The sequence below is a fragment of the Neolamprologus multifasciatus genome, chromosome 18 (genome assembly GCF_963576455.1).
Source record: "Neolamprologus multifasciatus chromosome 18, fNeoMul1.2, whole genome shotgun sequence".
NCBI classification, from domain to species: domain Eukaryota; kingdom Metazoa; phylum Chordata; class Actinopteri; order Cichliformes; family Cichlidae; genus Neolamprologus; species Neolamprologus multifasciatus.
Window position 1 is genome coordinate 32,919,063 of NC_140456.1, and position 21,621 is coordinate 32,940,683.

Below are 21,621 nucleotides of genomic sequence, written 5' to 3' on the forward strand. Positions count from 1 at the left end.
TGACGTCTGATGGCACCGAGTCAGAGGTGTTTAGTGATGATGTGGCAGAAGACAGAAGCAGACGGATGAATTGTGTAAAGAGCTGTACTTTCTGCTCAGATGGACAGCGCTTCAAGGTTCACATAGATAGTGACCCAAAAGCAAACCAGCTGTTTTCAGAGGTATAAAAGAGGGATATATTCTGCAGTGTCCAATTCATTCACTTTGTATCAACCCAACCAAGAAAGACAAAACTGAAGACAGAAAGACCCCAAAGAAAAATCCTCACAGGAGGAGGAAGTCAGTCTTTGTCCACGGGTTCCAGACTTCAGTCGATGCTTGAAAAGAATTCCCCAAAAACCATTAATATGAATTAGTCCAGTTACATTTAAGCCTCTGACAGTGGGGCATCAATGATTTCTACTATCCAAGAAATCTGTGTTGCCCTCTGGTGCACCTGTCTCCCAAACTACTGCGTAAAGCTCAGAGTGCTGATTAGTGCTGAAATGTATGGATGCAGGTTTGGAAACTTGAAGATGTCCGAGGATATAAAGTTTTCAGCGTTTTTTGTTTTTCGTTGTAAGCGAAACAATGCAGCACGTTTATGATTTATTGTACGCTTCAAGTGTCAAACTGTTATTTGAGCTTAAACTGCCACGGCAGCAGTATCTGTGCAGCGTGCTGGTTTGAAAAATAAAACGTGTCTCTCAGAAGAGAAAGCACTCAAGTTACAGAGTGGAGTTAACTACAGCGGTAAACGTATGCACGGCTAACTTGTGCTGAGCTGGACCTTCACCTCAGCTGAGGTTTGCTGTTTTTCGGCAGGTTTTTTTTGTTTTTTACTTTTTACGATTATTTTCCCCGGTGTGGTCTTAATAAGAAAAATTTCCCCCGTCGGATTTTTACACAGGAAATCAGCCGTCGTGCACAGCGCAGCCCTGACCGAGCTGCTGCTGCGAAAGGCTGCGTGCAGAGAGACTGTGAACTTGGGATGTTTGCAAAGTGAAGTTCAGTCAAATTAATCATTCTGTCAGACAATGAGAGCAGAGCACCCCAGGGCTAAAAGGGAGACAAGGCCTTTCAGCAAGAAGAAGAATACGCTGCACTACAGTATATGTGTTAGGCTTGTTATTCATTTTTACTAAGGGAGGCGGGGGATGGAGATGGGGAGGTTATGTAGTAGAGCGCTCTCGCTCTCGTGGTGCCGGGGAATATATCTATCGTTCCGGGGAGCCATTTCCCATAAGAGGGGATAAATGGATGTAGCTGAAGGTGAGGACAATGCAGGAACATCACATTTAGAGGCTTATTCATCAAGTTCATATGTGGTGTCAAGCCTCTGCCAAATGTTGCATTTTCACAGCACCCTTGCAGAGGAACTGTTACTGGCCTTGTACACAACAATCGTCATACTTCATATCTAATTTATGTGTTGATGTTTATTCTCAAAAGAAACATCCACCGTTGCATTCGCTCTTCAGTTGCTCTGTTATTTTTTAGACAGGTGCAGCTTCCTTTTGCACCAGGACCACTTCCACTTAGACCTTTTCTTAAACGTACAAGTCAGCAGTCACAACAACTGCCCTCTAACAATATTTAATTTATTTTGCAGACTGAATGCAATGATTTGCACATCTCTTATGACACATGCAAGACAGTAGAAGGTACACATTTATCTGTAACTTGTATGTTTTTTTGGCAGTTTTTAGGATATTATGATTATTATCATATCAGATGAAAACCATTCTGACTCAAAGCTATTACTGAACATGTATATAATGGACCCCTAATTACAGTCTGATCCTGACCCATACCTATAATATTGAACGGCACGGCTGAAAATGAATATTTTCTGGAGCTGTGGATGGTTTTCTAAACTAAAATTGTTATTTTATACCAAGTTCAACTAAATCACACAAAACAGTCCAAAAGATGTAAAACATCACAATTAGGGATGGGTATTGATAACATTTTCCCGATTCCGATTCCATTTTTGATTCTGTTTAACGATTCGATTCTTTTTAAAAAGGAGAACACTAAGGTCGATTAGCTTAGAACTTTGTTTTATATCTTCTCTTTGAACAAGATAGAAATTTAGGAGTAACATGGCCTTACAAACCGCAGCATTTCCTTCTGATTTAACAGTTAAAGCAGTAGAGACGACCTGTGTTTACATGTGCGTGGAAGTCTACCTTCATTTAACCAAGCTAGCTGTTAGCTTATCGCTCACGGTAGCTAACCAGCGAGCAGTTAAAAGCTGCGGAAAGAACACCCACAAACTTATCTCACTACAACGTAGCGCTGAAAATATGTTGTGATTCTAGTTTAATCAAACTGCTGTGTCAAGCTCAAGCTCGACACAGCTGCTGTAACATAAGACTGACATCCAACTAACCACAGCTAAAAAGATATTTAGAGTAAACTTACTGCAACACGTTTCCTCTGGTTACATGAGTTGAGTTTTTTCACGCTGAAAAGTCGGTTTGTTTTGGCTCACACTGAAGAAACCAACACTGAAGACATAGCTGTAGGGATGGGTATTGATAAGATTTTCACGATTCCGATTCCATTTTCGATTCTGTTTAACGATTCGATTCTTTATCGATTCTTTTTTAAAAGGAGAACACTAAGATTGATTAGCTTAGAACTTTGTTTTATATCTTCTCTTTGAACAAGATAGAAATTTAGGAGTAACATGGCCTTACAAACCGCAGCATTTCCTTCTGATTTAACAGTTAAAGCAGTAGAGACGAGCTGTTTGCATGTGCGTGGAAGTCTACCTTCATTTAACCAAGCTAGCTGTTAGCTTATAGCTCACGGTAGCTAACCAGCGAGCAGTTAAAAGCTGCGGAAAGAACACCCACAAACTTATCTCACTACAACGTAGCGCTGAAAATATGTTGTGATTCTAGTTTAATCAAACTGCCGTGTCAAGCTCGACACAGCTGCTGTAACATAAGACTGACATCCAACTAACCACAGCTAAAAAGATAATTAGAGTAAACTTACTGCAACACGTTTCCTCTGGTTACATGAGTTGAGTTTTTTCACGCTGAAAAGTCGGTTTGTTTTGGCTCACACTGAAGAAACCAACACTGAAGACATAGCTGTAGGGTATTGATAAGATTTTCACGATTCCGATTCCATTTTCGATTCTGTTTAACGATTCTTTATCGATTACTTTTAAAAAGGAGAACACTAAGGTCGATTAGCTCAGAACTTTGTTTTATATCTTCTCTTTGAACAAGATAGAAATTTAGGAGTAACATGGCCTTACAAACCGCAGCATTTTCTTCTGATTTAACAGTTAAAGCAGTAGAGACGAGCTGTTTGCATGTGCGTGGAAGTCTACCTTCATTTAACCAAGCTAGCTGTTAGCTTATAGCTCACGGTAGCTAACCAGCGAGCAGTTAAAAGCTGCGGAAAGAACACCCACAAACTTATCTCACTACAACGTAGCGCTGAAAATATGTTGTGATTCTAGTTTAATCAAACTGCTGTGTCAAGCTCAAGCTCGACACAGCTGCTGTAACATAAGACTGACATCCAACTAACCACAGCTAAAAAGATATTTAGAGTAAACTTACTGCAACACGTTTCCTCTGGTTACATGAGTTGAGTTTTTTCACGCTGAAAAGTCGGTTTGTTTTGGCTCACACTGAAGAAACCAACACTGAAGACATAGCTGTAGGGATGGGTATTGATAAGATTTTCACGATTCCGATTCCATTTTCGATTCTGTTTAACGATTCGATTCTTTATCGATTCTTTTTTAAAAGGAGAACACTAAGATTGATTAGCTTAGAACTTTGTTTTATATCTTCTCTTTGAACAAGATAGAAATTTAGGAGTAACATGGCCTTACAAACCGCAGCATTTCCTTCTGATTTAACAGTTAAAGCAGTAGAGACGAGCTGTTTGCATGTGCGTGGAAGTCTACCTTCATTTAACCAAGCTAGCTGTTAGCTTATAGCTCACGGTAGCTAACCAGCGAGCAGTTAAAAGCTGCGGAAAGAACACCCACAAACTTATCTCACTACAACGTAGCGCTGAAAATATGTTGTGATTCTAGTTTAATCAAACTGCCGTGTCAAGCTCGACACAGCTGCTGTAACATAAGACTGACATCCAACTAACCACAGCTAAAAAGATAATTAGAGTAAACTTACTGCAACACGTTTCCTCTGGTTACATGAGTTGAGTTTTTTCACGCTGAAAAGTCGGTTTGTTTTGGCTCACACTGAAGAAACCAACACTGAAGACATAGCTGTAGGGTATTGATAAGATTTTCACGATTCCGATTCCATTTTCGATTCTGTTTAACGATTCTTTATCGATTACTTTTAAAAAGGAGAACACTAAGGTCGATTAGCTCAGAACTTTGTTTTATATCTTCTCTTTGAACAAGATAGAAATTTAGGAGTAACATGGCCTTACAAACCGCAGCATTTTCTTCTGATTTAACAGTTAAAGCAGTAGAGACGAGCTGTTTGCATGTGCGTGGAAGTCTACCTTCATTTAACCAAGCTAGCTGTTAGCTTATAGCTCACGGTAGCTAACCAGCGAGCAGTTAAAAGCTGCGGAAAGAACACCCACAAACTTATCTCACTACAACGTAGCGCTGAAAATATGTTGTGATTCTAGTTTAATCAAACTGCCGTGTCAAGCTCGACACAGCTGCTGTAACATAAGACTGACATCCAACTAACCACAGCTAAAAAGATAATTAGAGTAAACTTACTGCAACACGTTTCCTCTGGTTACATGAGTTGAGTTTTTTCACGCTGAAAAGTCGGTTTGTTTTGGCTCACACTGAAGAAACCAACACTGAAGACATAGCTGTAGGGTATTGATAAGATTTTCACGATTACGATTCCATTTTCGATTCTGTTTAACGATTCTTTATCGATTACTTTTAAAAAGGAGAACACTAAGGTCGATTAGCTCAGAACTTTGTTTTAATATCTTCTCTTTGAACAAGATAGAAATTTAGGAGTAACATGGCCTTACAAACCGCAGCATTTCCTTCTGATTTAACAGTTAAAGCAGTAGAGACGAGCTGTTTGCATGTGCGTGGAAGTCTACCTTCATTTAACCAAGCTAGCTGTTAGCTTATAGCTCACGGTAGCTAACCAGCGAGCAGTTAAAAGCTGCGGAAAGAACACCCACAAACTTATCTCACTACAACGTAGCGCTGAAAATATGTTGTGATTCTAGTTTAATCAAACTGCCGTGTCAAGCGCAAGCTCGACACAGCTGCTGTAACATAAGACTGACATCCAACTAACCACAGCTAAAAAGATATTTAGAGTAAACTTACTGCAACATGTTTCCTCTGGTTACATGAGTTGAGTTTTTTCACGCTGAAAAGTCGGTTTGTTTTGGCTCACACTGAAGACATAGCTGTAGGGTATTGATAAGATTTTCACAATTCCGATTCCATTTTCGATTCTGTTTAACGATTCGATTCTTTATCGATTCTTTATCGATTCTTTTTAAAAAAGGAGAACACTAAGGTCGATTAGCTTAGAACTTTGTTTTATATCTTCTCTTTGAACAAGATAGAAATTTAGGAGTAACATGGCCTTACAAACCCAACAGTGAGATCTTAAGAGATCCAGCCTACAGCTCTTCAATGGGGTGTCACAGGGTCCCCAGGAAAAAAAATTGTAAATGTAAAATAATAAAATAAATATTCTTCTGTAGCAATAACAAAGTTTAACATAAATTATTCTGTAGCAATTACACAAGAATATCCAGTAATGTCCCTGCCTACAATTAAACACATTCACTTACTGAAAATCATCTGCTGTGGCAAATGGCTGCAAACCTTTGACCACAAACTGAGTCTCTGCTCGGTGACATTCGTCTATCCTGGCCTGAAAGGAGACGCTACGGTAGACTGCAGCGAGAACTGCCAGCATCTGAGCCAGACTCTGTCTGTCTGTCTCATCATGGTCACCTAAATGCACAGTAATGGCAGGTTTTGTAATAAGGCAGATCGCGCTAATATAATATGCACTGTTAGTTGATTATTTACCTGCCGCATTAACGGGAGAGGACGTGCAAACGTTACCGCTGCTGCTGGGTTGAGATTCACGAGTCCGGAGCGGAATTAAAAACACGACATTCATTTAAAGTCATCGCGTGTTTGTGAGCAAATGCTTTTGCATATTCGTAGTGTTTCCTCACTTAAATGAAATATCTACTTTGCAAGTATTGCAAGCTGCCCTGTTGTCATCCGTTCTCATAAAGTATAATCAAACTTTTGAGCGTTTGAGCCGCTTAGGCGCCGTGTTTCCTGCCAGGTAAATGGCGCTCCGCAACGTGGTGATGTCATTCGGGGCGACTGGAATCGATAAGGGAATCGTTTGTAAAAATGCCAAACAATTCCAAGGAATTGAAACAGTGGGAATCTTTTCGATACCCATCCCTAATCACAACAGAATATTGACCCTGGGCATGACAGTTTAATTGTTTTATAAAGTGTAGTGGAGTTGATAACATTTCAACAGAAAGACTAACGTATCCTTGTTCAACATATCTGTATCTTTTCCTTCTTTTAGGTGATTTCCACACTAAACAGCACGCATAACTGAGAAAGAAAGCTGTGATTCAGAGCGTACTTTATCACGTGCCTCGGACTTATCAGTGCAGGAATTCATACCTTGTTAACATTTAATCTGACACAGAATCAAAAATAATCTGGGATCAGACAAAAATATAAACTCTATTATCATAAAAATGAATGTTTATCTGATCCTTAACTAGTTTGTGTCACAACAACTACTTGTTGGCCTAACCCTAACTACTAACCTTTAATGCATTTGATCGTATTTTGGCTTTTAAAAGTCAGGGACAAAAAGTGTGCACGATAAGTAATCCTGATATTTTGGAGGGGAAAACAAAACCAAATTCACTTCTAAATAAAGCAAAGCTTTTGTATGTGTCATTTTAAAAGGTTTTGAGGGGACTGAACTGTCAGAGGTGCAGATCAACTTGTCTTGATGGTGTCTTTGTGGATGTCAGATCAGAAAAACCCTTGCATCTGCTGTTCTAGACACCTCTAAGAAGCTGTTTCTGTTCAAATTTCTGTCACAATTTCTGTAAAGTTAACACATCTGCACCTTCATTACTTTCCCCCCCAATTCCTAAACCTGCTGTTACACTTTAAATGGTGAAATGAAGTATGGTGATCTCCAGCTAGCCTTCCATACAAGGGACAATAAAGTCCGTCCTCAGAAAGGTGACAGATGTGTCCCAGCCAATTTCAGTTCCACAATATGCATCACAAATTCTTCACGCTGGTTACTGATACGTCTTCATTTCTTTGCCGTGCACATGCACCTCCACCCTTCACTGGCGAATGCAGACATCCTTTTTCCCTAGTCATCATTTATTGTTACCCTCTCACCTTTTCATAAAATAGGTGCACTTTTTCTCTCCAAAGCACTCAGGCAAACCTCACATGCACACCGACACACACACTTCTTCTCTTTCCCTCCATGTCTTTGCCTCTACGGTGTCTGCAGTTGCAGGATATGCGTCTCAGTCCACAGCACTATTCAGATACCTTCTGAATGTGCTCGCGAACACCGTGGGAGCAGTCACAGTGATGTATTGCCGTAATCCCACTGATGCAACATGACATGGCTGTCAGTTGCCATGGGAGACTGGGTGATTTATATTCAGCAGACCTGTTTATACATCTGATATTAGTGATGTTAAAGGCCTGATCTTTAACTAAGGGTGTCCTGCCACTGGACAGGCAGATGCTTTATTCACAACGACGGCTAAAGAATTTTTGCGTAATCGGAAGGTTTCATTTTCACGACCCCCAACAGAGAAGAGACAAAGATTATATATTCACTTAACATCTCGTTCCCTTAGATTATGTGTGCTCCATCACAAACTGTATGTAATTTATAATTGTGTCACGGTTCTGGGTCCGTTGGACCCAGTATTTTGAGTTTATTGTGTTTTGGTTTAATTTTGCATCATGGATTGTGTTCTTGTTCTCTTGTTGTGATTGTGATGATGATGATTATTATTAGAGTTTCATGTTTCTGTTATCCATGTTTTAGGAATTGTGGTTTCATGTACAGTGGGGCAAAAAAGTATTTAGTCAGCCACCGATTGTGCAAGTTCCCCCACTTAAAATGATGACAGAGGTCAGTAATTTGCACCAGAGGTACACTTCAACTGTGAGAGACAGAATGTGAAAAAAAAAATCCATGAATTCACATGGTAGGATTTGTAAAGAATTTATTCGTAAATCAGGGTGGAAAATAAGTATTTGGTCACCTCAAACAAGGAAAATCCCTGGCTCTCACAGACCTGTAACGTCTTCTGTAAGAAGCTTTTCTGTCCCCCACTCGTTACCTGTATGAATGGCACCTGTTTGACCTCATCATCTGTATAAAAGACACCTGTCCACAGCCTCAACCAGTCAGACTCCAAACTCCGCCATGGCCAAGACCAAAGAGCTTTCGAAGGACACCAGGAAAAGAATTGTAGACCTGCACCAGACTGGGAAGAGTGAATCTGCAATAGGCAAGCAGCTTGGTATGAAAAAATCAAGTGTGGGAGCAATCATCAGAAAATGGAAGACATACAAGACCACTGATAATCTCCCTCGATCTGGGGCTCCACGCAAGATCTCATCCCGTGGGGTCAAAATGATCATGAGAACGGTGAGCAAAGATCCCAGAACCACACGGGGGGACCTGGTGAATGACCTGCAGAGAGCTGGGACCAAAGTAACAAAGGTCACCATCAGTAACACACTACAACGGCAGGGAATCAAATCCCGCAGTGCCAGACGTGTTCCGCTGCTGAAGCCAGTGCATGTCCAGGCCCGTCTGAAGTTTGCCAGAGAGCACATGGATGATACAGCAGAGGATTGGGAGAATGTCATGTGGTCAGATGAAACCAAAGTAGAACTTTTTGGTATAAACTCAACTCGTCGTGTTTGGAGGAAGAAGAATACTGAGTTGCATCCCAAGAACATCATACCCACTGTGAAGCATGGGGGTGGAAACATCATGCTATGGGGCTGTTTTTCTGCCAAGGGGACAGGACGACTGATCCGTGTTAAGGACAGAATGAATGGGGCCAAGTATCGTGAGATTTTGAGCCAAAACCTCCTTCCATCAGTGAGAACTTTGAAGATGAAACGAGGCTGGGTCTTCCAACATGACAATGATCCAAAACACACCGCCCGGGCAACAAAGGAGTGGCTCCGTAAGAAGCATTTGAAAGTCCTGGAGTGGCCTAGCCAGTCTCCAGACCTCAACCCCATAGAAAATCTGTGGCGGGAGTTGAAAGTCCGTGTTGCTCGGCGACAGCCCCAAAACATCACTGCTCTTGAGAAGATCTGCATGGAGGAATGGGCCAAAATACCAGCTACTGTGTGTGCAAACCTGGTAAAGACCTATAGTAAACGTTTGACCTCTGTTATTGCCAACAAAGGTTATGTTACAAAGTACTGAGTTGTATTTTTGTTATTGACCAAATACTTATTTTCCACCCTGATTTACGAATAAATTCTTTACAAATCCTACCATGTGAATTCATGGATTTTTTTTTCACATTCTGTCTCTCACAGTTGAAGTGTACCTCTGGTGCAAATTACTGACCTCTGTCATCATTTTAAGTGGGGGAACTTGCACAATCGGTGGCTGACTAAATACTTTTTTGCCCCACTGTATAGTTCAGTTCCATTTGTCATTTTCTGTCTCTCTGTGTTGAGTCAGTGTCTCTGAGTTGTGATTCATGTTTCCTGTTTTATTGTGAAAGTCTTTGTCTTATGTTAGTGTGTGCAGCTTTGTTCCCCCTGTCTCATTAGCCCTGATCTCTCCCAGCTGTGTCTCCCTCCTGTTGCCGATTCCCTCGTTACTACCTTGTGTATATAAGCCCTGTGTTTCCTGTGCTCGGTGTCGCGTCGCACCCTCAGAATTATGCCTGTGTGGTCAGTTCTCAGTGTCATTGTTCAGTTCATGGTTTCGTTTATCACCAGCAATAAAGCTAAGGTTCTCAGTTTCAATTCTGTCTCAGAGTCTCGCATTTGGATCCTCCTCTCCATCCGCCTGCACACAGAGCCCTGACAAATTGATCAGTAAAAAAAAGGTCGATTCATTCTTTCATTTTGGTTCTCTTGCATCGAGGTCTTTCCCACTGGGTACTCGATAAATGTTTCTACGTTGTCATGTGTGCCATTGCAGGCTCATTTCCATGTCTATGTGCTTTATCTGCCACCAACTATTTCTTGCCTTGGATAAACCAGCAGATCGGCAGTCAGGGGAGCAAAGAGCATGCAGAGCATTTGATAAACTGTGCGGTGGATCAAAATGAAAACAAAAAACAAACATTTGCACATGGGTGACTTTTTCGGGCAGACGGTGTGGGCATCATTGATGTCAGCAGGGAAAGCTAAATGAGACTCATTGTCACGGTCCTGGGTCGGTTCGACCCAGCATTTAGAGTTTCTCATGTTTTGGTTTATTTTTGCATTATGGATTAGTTTTTATTCTCTGGTGATACTGTTTTGATTATAATTATATTCTGATTCTTTAGTTATCCGATGATGATGATGATGATGATGATGATTATTTCTGGTTTAGGTTTTGTTATCTTGCCTGTGCTTATTCTTCTCTGCCTGTATGTCCCTCTGTCTGTCCGTGACGTCATTATGCCTGTTTACGAGTCTGTGTCTCTGTCTGTCGTGTGCTTCCTGTTTTATTTTGTAGGTCTGTGTCCTATGTCAGTGCGTTCAGCTTTGTGCTCTCCCTGTCTCATCAGTGTAATCAGCGTCAGCCGTGTCTCCCAGCTGTTTCCTCTTCGCTCCGTTCACCTCTCGTAGTGTCTCTGGTTGTGTCCAAATTCATGGCTGCTTCCTCCTGAGGCCGCATTTGTAGACCGATTACGTCACAGCGACGCGCCGAAGGCTGTCCAAATTCGTAGACTCCTCCGAATGCAGCCGACAAACGCGTCCCCCTTTTCCCCGAATTTGAAGGATGGGTCGGGTGTGTCCTTCTTGGCCCACCATATCCCAGAATTCATAGCGCGGCCCAGCCAAGCTCCAGTTTCCGGCAATGGCGGCCGCTATTTGGACACGACCTCTGTGTCTTCCCCTACTCGGTGTCGCATCGTTAACGTCTGTTCACCCTCAACTTGCCGTGTGTTTGTAATGTCCAGTCCTCCAGCACCTCGGTTTAGAGTTTTGTTTTGCTTTTGTAAGTTGTATTTTGTGAATCATTCCTCCAGCAATAAAGCTGTTTTCAGTTTATTCACGTCTCCCTGAGTCCTGCAATTTTGGGTCCACCACTTCTGCTTGCCTGCCACACAGCCAACCATGACACTCATCAGTATATGTAATATACTGACCTGTAAATGAATGCTGTGTGAAAAAAAACTGATGGCACGCCGTCACATAGCTACACCGAGGTGCTCGAGCACTCTGAGGTATCTGACAAAACGCACACAGATCTGCATAAATGAAAAATCTTCAAATTGGGTATTGATTTATTCTGATTAATTTATTAGTCAACAAGCTGGAGTCCTTATTTGTGTAGATGAAAAAATAACACAGTTCGACAGGCATAAAATAGCATTTCCGCATCAGCGAGTTGATTCTCGACGAGAAACTGACGACTGGGATATATAAGCATGATGTGCAGTGTGACGTTTTTAGGGAACTGGAAAAGTGAAGGGCAAGAGAAGACGTGGCAGACCTAAACTTATCTACAGCAAATGTAAAGTATCTGAAAGTCCTTAAACATAAAAAATAAAACATCGAGCAAAGACCTGACTGGAGAGAACCATGTGACCACTTGATCGATCTACAGTTTGCCGTAGTCTTATTAGAAATGGTCTCAGTGAAAGGGTGGCTGTCAAGAAGCCCGTCATTCAAGCAAGGGAAACAAGAATGAAATGCTGTGGTACCAAATTACACAAGAACTGGACTGAAAAGGTCTTATGCAGAGATCAGAATTAGACATTTTTGAAATCACTATCGGTTTATATGAAGGAGGTCAGGATGTACAAGAGTGTCTACAGCCATCTGTAAAATGCTGTCTCCGCTCTGTCGTGGTTCGTCGTGGTTATATACGCAGAAAAGGTCAGATTTTGATCCACTGTGCAGAACCATTTAGAAAGCATCTGGTTGGCAGCAGCTCCATTCTTTTGAACATGACAATGATCCCAAAGCAAGGTCATAACTGGGTAGAGCTAAATGCACAATGGGACACCGTCAATGATGGACTGCCCCCCCCCAGAGCCATCCATCCTCATCTGGACAGAGGATGGAACAAAAAGCAGCCAACATCCAAAGAAGAGTTTTGAACAGCCTTCAAGAATAGGGCTGGGTATCGTCACTGATTTCTAGAATCGATTCAATTCCGATTCACAAGGTCCTGAATCGATTCGATCCACAATTTGATTTAATTCGATTCGATTTGAATCTGGGAAATTTTGACAGTCAGAAATAATATAATTCAGATCAGTACATTTACATATTTTTGTATCTATAAAAAGGAAGTTGACACTTTCGAGACAGCAGCTGAGGATAAAACACAGAGAAACATGAAGGTGATTTTCCTGGCCTGGGATTTTATAAAAATATTCTGCAGTACATCAAAAACAAAAGAAAACCATTAATCAACACATGAACATTACCTCTGAAGTTCCAGCGGTTTTATTAGAGACAGGCTAAGCGTTTTGCATTTTGAATAATGTTAAAAAGTTTAAATTTGTTCAGTATTGAACGGCAGAAATTAGGTTTTCTTTTCGGAAGTAAGTAAAAGGAAAAAAACGTCGGCCGACAGCACTGTAAATAACAGTAGACTTGTGCGTAACAAGCAAGCGAATAATGCAGAAAACAGATTTTTAGACGGGAAACGGTTCTTGAAGTACAGAGAGAGAGAGAGAGAGCTGTGCATTGTGGTCGAAGCAAAACAGCAAAAGTCAGAGTGAATTCATGACGATGTTTATGTGAAGCGTAGTTTGGATCTTCTTTTGCTGCTGGTTCAGTCAATAATGTTTGGAGAGACATCAAACTAACAGCTTTAGAATCGGCGCATAAAGGGCGTGAACACAAAGCGCGGACCCGCCGACAGATCAGAATCAGCGAGCTGTCGGCTTTCAGCCCCGACTGTGAGAAAGGCGACATCTAACTGATTCTGATCCGCGGGTTTTGTCTTTGTGCAGAATCCGTGTTCCTGCTCTCATTTACTGTCTTAGCTGTTTGGTGGTTGTTGAAATTTTGTGAGATTTCACCTGAGATTCTGGCATTTCGGGCAAAATTAATTTATTTTAAAAAATCGATTCAGGATTTTAATGAATCGATTTCACGTTGTCCAAGCCAGAATCGATTTTAATCGATAAATCGATTATAAAAACCCACCCCTATTCAAGAAGCCTGAACTGCTTTTGTGATTTAAGGCATTCATTAACAATGTTAAAAAGACACTTTTTTGTTTAACATTTTTTTTACTTTTATATATTTTTATTAAGAGTGCAACAATACACAAAATTCACGGTTCGGTTCGATATTTTTTCGATACAAAAAAATGTTCATGCCTTTTTAATTTGTCATTTATTAAAATTATAAATATATATTTTAACTCAGAAGTACAGTTTTTAAATTCAATGTTGCTGAAGAAGAAGAGGAACACATATTTAAGAGAGTTTATACTATGCTGAAGAACAAAGGTGGCCATACCAAATATTGTCTTGCAAGCTGGTTAGAATTAAAACTGTATTTACATGTATATTTGCAGCTTTCATTAAATTGCTACAACTGTTTCCTGTTTCCCTAGCAGCATATAAAGAAATTAGCACATCACCAAACTCAGTAAACCCTGTGTTTATTTGTTAGCACAGAAGAAAACTTTGAATGTCTGGCATATTAATTCTTAGAAGCAATATTCTGCTGCTGTACAAAATGACTTTAAAAACTCTGCAGACTAAAGTGGATGACCAGAAATAAGACGACGCTTCAGGGTTTTTTATCTTTTGTTTAGGTCTTCTTTTGTTTTTTACATGATTTTAATGCGAAGGACAAGTTGATTTGATTTGCAAATAAACTAATAAGCCTTAAAGTTGAAATAATCACTGGAAACTTGTATGGTTAGTGAAAAACATGTAGCAACATAAATAGTTAACTAATTAGGAAACTTTACTATATTAATATACTATTTTCTCTGTTATACCCTGAGACCTTATCTCTTTTTCAAATGGTAATACTTTTATCTTAATAGATTTTATTAATAAATCAACTAAAGTAAAGATAAGTTGTAATCTCATTAATTTTCGGGGGTTGACTTGAACATTTTTGTGTCTGAGTATAAGAGAAGTTATTTTAATCACTTCAGCCTATCATTGTCATACAGAGGACACAGGTAATAAAAGAGAATACACTGAATTATGGGTAATTGCCCTTTTTGTACGAGGCTAATTAGGAGTTATTACAGATTTTAGTGTTTAGTGCAAATTCAAAGTGAATCAACAGCTGAGATAAAAAAAGGAATTTGCGATGAAGCTATTTAGTCTTATGAATAAATATTCATTTGATTGTTTGATGATAAACAGCAGGCAGTTTTCAAGAAATAAAAATTCTCATATAATTTGAACGCTGTGTGACCCTGATAACTTTCACTGCATGAACTTACATTATAAAGAGCTTCAGAAACTCACAATATTTGTTTGATATTTGGCCCCAAGATGTAAAAGTTTGCTGTGTGACTGATATTAACATAGTCTTACTTTAGAATTAATGCGTTTTATACTTAAAGGAGTTCAGTATATTACCATATTTCTGAACAAATGCTAATGTTGCCATTTCCTTTTTTTTTCCAAGTAGCAGGTAGCTGCAGATGCAGATTGTGTTTCTCTTGATCTTAAACTGGAGCCTGTTCTCCCGTCATCTAAGATGTTATTCATATTTATTGCATTTCCTTCCTGATATTTCAGGTAAAGTAAACAAGAATGAAATATAGGGCCACCCTTTGATGTTGCACTGACGACTGCAATCTCCTCTGCTTTGTGGGAGTAAATAACACATTAATATTATAGTTTTCTTTGCTTTGTTTATTTTGTTTTACAGGAAGTGTGTTTTTTATGTGTGTATCATTGCAGGTATGGTGAACTACAGCGAGGTGTCTGGTTATCCGCTCGTTCAGCACTGGAATCTTCGCTCTGTGCTCTATCACGTCAAACTCAATCAATGGGTCCTCTCTCAAGGTAAATCACACCGAGCTTATATTACTGATTCTTTATTTATATTGTTAGTAACCTTGCTTCGGTCTCCGCTGAGAGGAGCAGGATCGTAACCTCTCAGTTACTTAATTTTAAACCAGAAATGGGATTAACTGGCAGACTGCCATCTTTTTACTGTCATTTTTAGATGCATTTAAAGCTGAACTTCATATAGCACAACCGAATTCCAAATGCAAATTAAGGCATTTATCTAAACACTGCTTTTGTGATTTAAGGTATTCATTAACAATATTAAAAAGACACTTTTTTGTTTAACATTTTTTTAACTTTTATATATTTTTACTAGGGGTGCAACGATACACAAAATTCACGGTTCGGTTCGATACTTTGGTGTCATGGTTCGATATTTTTTCGATACAAAAAAAATGTTCATGCCTTTTTAATTTGTCATTTATTAAATTATAAATATATATTTTAACTCAAAAGTACAGTTTTTAAATTTAATGTTGCTGAAACTACAAAGTAATAAAAAAAAAATCTGATGGAGAAATCCCTCATCTTTGGAAAAGAGAGTTTATTACAGAGAAATGGCTCTTTCAAAATAAAAGCTATACTATACGCTTCTTCTGGGCTATATTCTCAGCAGCATATTAAACATATCAGGTCCCCATAAGGAGAATCATGTGCTAACGGCTGTCTAAATGACTCGGGTAAAGTTTGTAGCATGCGTGCTTGTTGCTTTTGTCTGCTTCCACTTGTCTTTGCACTAGGATGATGTCGGAGTAAATGTGCAGTCATATTCGTTGTGTTCCCACTAGTGCTGTCAGCGTTAATCTGAAATGACGTTAACGCCACAACACGGCAAATCTCCGTTAACGAGCTACCGCGGATCGCCCCGTGCGTGGGGCTGGACGGCATCAACACGTTAACAAGCTAACTGCGCTAACGCACTAGTTCCCACCCATGTAATTGAGCATTGCGTGGCACATCCGACATACTGTTTTACTTTAGTCCATGACGCGCTTACCTTCAGGGTCATACGTCACATGAAAACCAAAATAGTTCCAAACGCCAGATCTGAATGAGGGTGGGGGAGGTTCAATTTGCCATGTTGCAACAAGCTTAGCTTCTGTCTTGCTAGCTTGCGCTGCGCTCAGTGAATCTGCGCTCGACAGTGCAGCCTAGGCGGAGTAGTCGAACACAGATCCACTGAGCGCTCAACACAGACAGCATCGTCAGAAGAAAAGTTGATAAAATAAATAAAAAATTTTGTATTGTTCGATACATATGCGTACTGAACCGAAAGCACTGTATCGAACGGTTCAATATCGATACGAGTATTGTTGCACCCCTAATTTTTATATATGTGTATCTCCTGTAACAAACACAAAAAGTTCAACACAACAACACAGTCCTAGTATCCATCAAGAAAAGCACACTTATGTTTACTGCGTTGCCATGACAACGAGGTCTAAATATCTCATGTCATTGTTGAATTTTTTAGACCAAAGTAGCATCATATGATTTGAGTTGCGTCCTTCATATAACATGAAACCCGTGTTGCAAAGTTAAAAACAGTCAGTTATTGGTTGATCGTGGCGGAGCTGTTCAGCCGCACTGCTTGAAGAAAATAAATGAATGAGGGGCGAGTTCCTTTTAATTAAGTACCTAATTAGATACAAAGTGTTACTTTTAAAAGGGTGCAAGCTAACAAGCTACTCAGAAAGCACAACCAGAAAATATAAATGTAATTACAACCTCAAGTTCTTGATCAGCTGAAAGAAACTTGCAGCTAATTGAATATCGAGTAATATCTAGTGGCCGAATGCACGGGTCCAAACTAAATCCGAATAAAACGGCGTAAACATGTTTTTCTAGCAGTAACAGCAAAGGTTGGTAACGGTTCACATAAAACGGTGGCCTTTGTACGAGCACGCAGAGTCAGGCTTGATAATGGGGTGCTGAAGTTTAAGGTGAGGTTAATGCCTCATAGCCCGAGAAAATGAAATCACATAACCGGCAGAGCCCGAAGGAATAGACACGTTAAACAGTTTTATTCAGGTTGGAATGTCACAGTGTGATGAGTGAAGATTAAAGTCTGATGAGACCGTCAGCTGTGCAAAAGCAAACTCAAGCTCATTGAGAATAGCTTTTTAGGTCTGTTGTCATCTGTGACATTAAAGCTACTTCCCACAAAAGTTTGCACCTGGCGTCACATTGAGGGCGATATAGAAACAATTCTTATCACGATAACTTTATTGTCATATCAGTCGAGAATGATATACAGTGGGGCAAAAAAGTATTTAGTCAGCCACCGATCGTGCAAGTTCCCCCACTTAAAATGATGACAGAGGTCAGTAATTTGCACCAGAGGTACACTTCAACTGTGAGAGACAGAATGTGAAAAAAAAATCCATGAATTCACATGGTAGGATTTGTGAAGAATTTATTCGTAAATCAGGGTGGAAAATAAGTATTTGGTCAATAACAAAAATACAACTCAATACTTTGTAACATAACCTTTGTTGGCAATAACAGAGGTCAAACGTTTACTATAGGTCTTTACCAGGTTTGCACACACAGTAGCTGGTATTTTGGCCCATTCCTCCATGCAGATCTTCTCAAGAGCAGTGATGTTTTGGGGCTGTCGCCGAGCAACACGGACTTTCAACTCCCGCCACAGATTTTCTATGGGGTTGAGGTCTGGAGACTGGCTAGGCCACTCCAGGACTTTCAAATGCTTCTTACGGAGCCACTCCTTTGTTGCCCGGGCGGTGTGTTTTGGATCATTGTCATGTTGGAAGACCCAGCCTCGTTTCATCTTCAAAGTTCTCACTGATGGAAGGAGGTTTTGGCTCAAAATCGCACAATACTTGGCCCCATTCATTCTGTCCTTAACACGGATCAGTCGTCCTGTCCCCTTGGCAGAAAAACAGCCCCATAGCATGATGTTTCCACCCCCATGCTTCACAGTAGGTATGGTGTTCTTGGGATGCAACTCAGTATTCTTCTTCCTCCAAACACGACGAGTTGAGTTTATACCAAAAAGTTCTACTTTGGTTTCATCTGAGCACATGACATTCTCCCAATCCTCTGCTGTATCATCCATGTGCTCTCTGGCAAACTTCAGACGGGCCTGGACATGCACTGGCTTCAGCAGCGGAACACGTCTGGCACTGCGGGATTTGATTCCCTGCCGTTGTAGTGTGTTACTGATGGTGACCTTTGTTACTTTGGTCCCAGCTCTCTGCAGGTCATTCACCAGGTCCCCCCGTGTGGTTCTGGGATCTTTGCTCACCGTTCTCATGATCATTTTGACCCCACGGGATGAGATCTTGCGTGGAGCCCCAGATCGAGGGAGATTATCAGTGGTCTTGTATGTCTTCCATTTTCTGATGATTGCTCCCACAGTTGATTTTTTCACACCAAGCTGCTTGCCTATTGTAGATTCACTCTTCCCAGTCTGGTGCAGGTCTACAATTCTTTTCCTGGTGTCCTTCGAAAGCTCTTTGGTCTTGGCCATGGCGGAGTTTGGAGTCTGACTGGTTGAGGCTGTGGACAGGTGTCTTTTATACAGATGATGAGGTCAAACAGGTGCCATTCATACAGGTAACGAGTGGGGGACAGAAAAGCTTCTTACAGAAGACGTTACAGGTCTGTGAGAGCCAGGGATTTTCCTTGTTTGAGGTGACCAAATACTTATTTTCCACCCTGATTTACGAATAAATTCTTTACAAATCCTACCATGTGAATTCATGGATTTTTTTTTCACATTCTGTCTCTCACAGTTGAAGTGTACCTCTGGTGCAAATTACTGACCTCTGTCATCATTTTAAGTGGGGGAACTTGCACAATCGGTGGCTGACTAAATACTTTTTTGCCCCACTGTATGTCACGATAGAAATCAAAAGGCTTTTTCTGTCAAGCTTAAAGGTTTTTTTCACTCTTTTCAAATTGTTTGTCAAGTTGTACATGTACTTTAACAGTGTGCGGCTGTGTTTTAAATAAAGAATATAAAAATATAATAATAATAATAAACAACTAACTAAACTAAATAACTAAATAATAAATAAATAAAAAATACTAATAACTAAATAATGTGTCATACGCCAAAATCTTAATTCACAACAAGCAAAAGCCTCAAGTGTTACATAAGAAAACAAGTGAACTGGAAATCTACAGTTTCAAAGAAAAAACATGAGCTCCTAATATAAAAAATGTCTATTCTAGTTTTTCGATAGAACCATACTTTTTTTAATTGTAGGGACAAAAAAATTGAAACTGATATGTCTCTAACTCTGTTCCAACCACATGCCTGGTTCGGTGTGGCACTCGTCGGGGTTTCACGGTCTTGATCCAAACATGGATAGCATCAGCTCTGTCAGCCTTTTTATTAGCCATGTTTCATATTGCTATCAGGAAACATTTTTGCATAATAATTATTTGTATCGTTTTATTGCCCAGCTGTAGTTTGAGGTATAAATACATTTGTTACAAGTTTGTAACAAAGGAAAAAGTTTCAATTAATGTAGCTTATATAACCGATATAGCTTCAGCAAGCACTTAACTTAATTGTAGCTTATGCAAATTAGTAGGGATGCACCGATACCGATACTGGTATCGGGTATCGGGGCCGATACTGTAAAATGTGTGTGTACTCATACTCGTAAAAGTTAACCGATACCATGAACCGATACTAACTTATTTCATTAATCAGAGGGTGGCTTGTCATTTCTGTTGTAGTTTTTTAGATTGGCCACTAGGGGGACATCCCGCGCTAAACAGGCACAGGGTTAGACGAGTGAGACTGGCAGCTCCAGATAAAAAAGAGAAACTGGAGGCTGCTGTAGCTAGGCTAAACAAAATGTCAGCAGTGTGGACCGGAACAGCCAACTTTAACTCAGGTTTTGGAAAAGCGATGAAAAATGTCAAGAGAAAATCCACGGGCAGTTAAAATAACAGAGGCTCTGACTCATTTTATTGCTCTGGATGACCAGCCAATGCCGGTCGTGGAAAACATAGGATTGCACCGTCTTCTCAGCATACTCGAGCTGCGATATGAAATTCCCAGCCGCCCACACATCAGGGAGATAATGGTGCCAAAACTTTCTGAAGAGGTAAAGACAAGCAGAGTGTGCGTGATGTCAGTCCTTGGTTTAACGGCACAGTGGACTGATGATCCACGGGCAGATGAGGAGTTCGTTTGTCAATGCCAAATACTTTCGTTTTTGGCATTGAAGTGCTTATTTTTCACTTAAAATTTTTTTGTGGTCATTTTTATTAAGATTTAATTTTTTATCGGCAGAGAATAAAATAAAACCTGTCTTCCAATTCATTGCATTTGTGTGTGTGTGTGTGTGGTAGAAGTATCGTTTTTTGTACTCTGTATCGGCAAGTACTCAGATCCAAGTATCGGTATCGTATCGGTTTGAAAAAATTGTTATCGTTGCATCCCTACAAATTAGTGTAGTTTTGAAAAAGAATACTGTGTTGCCATAACTTATTTTGTAACAGTAACGGCTACAACCACAGAAATGTGTTACTTTTTAATAAATTACACCCAACGCTGCATTTGTTTCTCACTCATTTCCTCACATGATCATATTTTAAAGCTCAGATGTTTCTTGAGGCACGAGGCAGTTGTGGTTTGATGTTAAAGCTTCAATTAAAAACTGGATGTCACGTTCAAATATGACTATTATTAGTTATTATTATTAAATACTAATTAAGATCAACTGTAGCTGGCTGATTTGATGGGTACCCAGAAAGGAGGTCAGTATACAGACATATGCATGCAATTAGAATTGTGCATGTCTTTTTCTCTGCCTCTCTAATAGTCTGTCATATATCAAACCGCTTTGCTGCCACAGTAAGATCGAGTCATCCTGACAGTGCCTGCCATGCAAACTTCACAGAGTAAGATAACTGTGGATAGGTACTTAGTCAAGCAATACGTTCACTGAAGGCTGCTCCTATTCGCTGTCACGTCAGGGATTGTACTGAAACCCTGATGGGTTTTTCAACACCAGCTGTATAAATAAAAAAATAACTAAAAATAAACACATATAATCGGTGTCTCTCTTTTGTCTTTACCACCCTGTATCGCTGTAGTTGTTTTGTTGGCAGTGCGTTTAAGAGTAAAGTACATATTTAAATATTGACGTCAATCTTTCTGCCTGGCCAACAGGAGGATCATTTGATAATTTGGATTTTTGTCATGCTTTAAGTGCATGCATTATTCATAGATCTATCATAAATAGTTTCCCGTCTGATAAGTGAAGGCACCCCACTGTAAATACAGCCACGGCACCTCTAATGCATTTCCAATGGTGCTGCTGTGGTTTGAAAGTGGCTGCCACTTCTGCTGAGGATACACTTTCTATTTTCTCTTCACTCAGAAGCGACTCAACAGCCTCCATCTTTTTT

The 21,621-nt window shown here is 40.1% G+C and overlaps 1 protein-coding gene across 10 annotated transcripts in view; it reads left to right on the top strand.

Annotated features, from left to right (window-relative positions):
• astn1 (astrotactin 1) overlaps positions 1 to 21,621 on the top strand; it is a 587,946-nt gene that overhangs the window by 342,446 nt on the left and 223,879 nt on the right. For all 10 annotated transcript variants that reach the window (XM_085141198.1, XM_085141199.1, XM_085141203.1 and 7 more), the window contains one exon: positions 15,115 to 15,219. In XM_085141198.1, the coding sequence (XP_084997324.1) occupies positions 15,115 to 15,219 (105 nt within the window). The remainder of the gene's footprint in view (positions 1 to 15,114; positions 15,220 to 21,621) is intronic.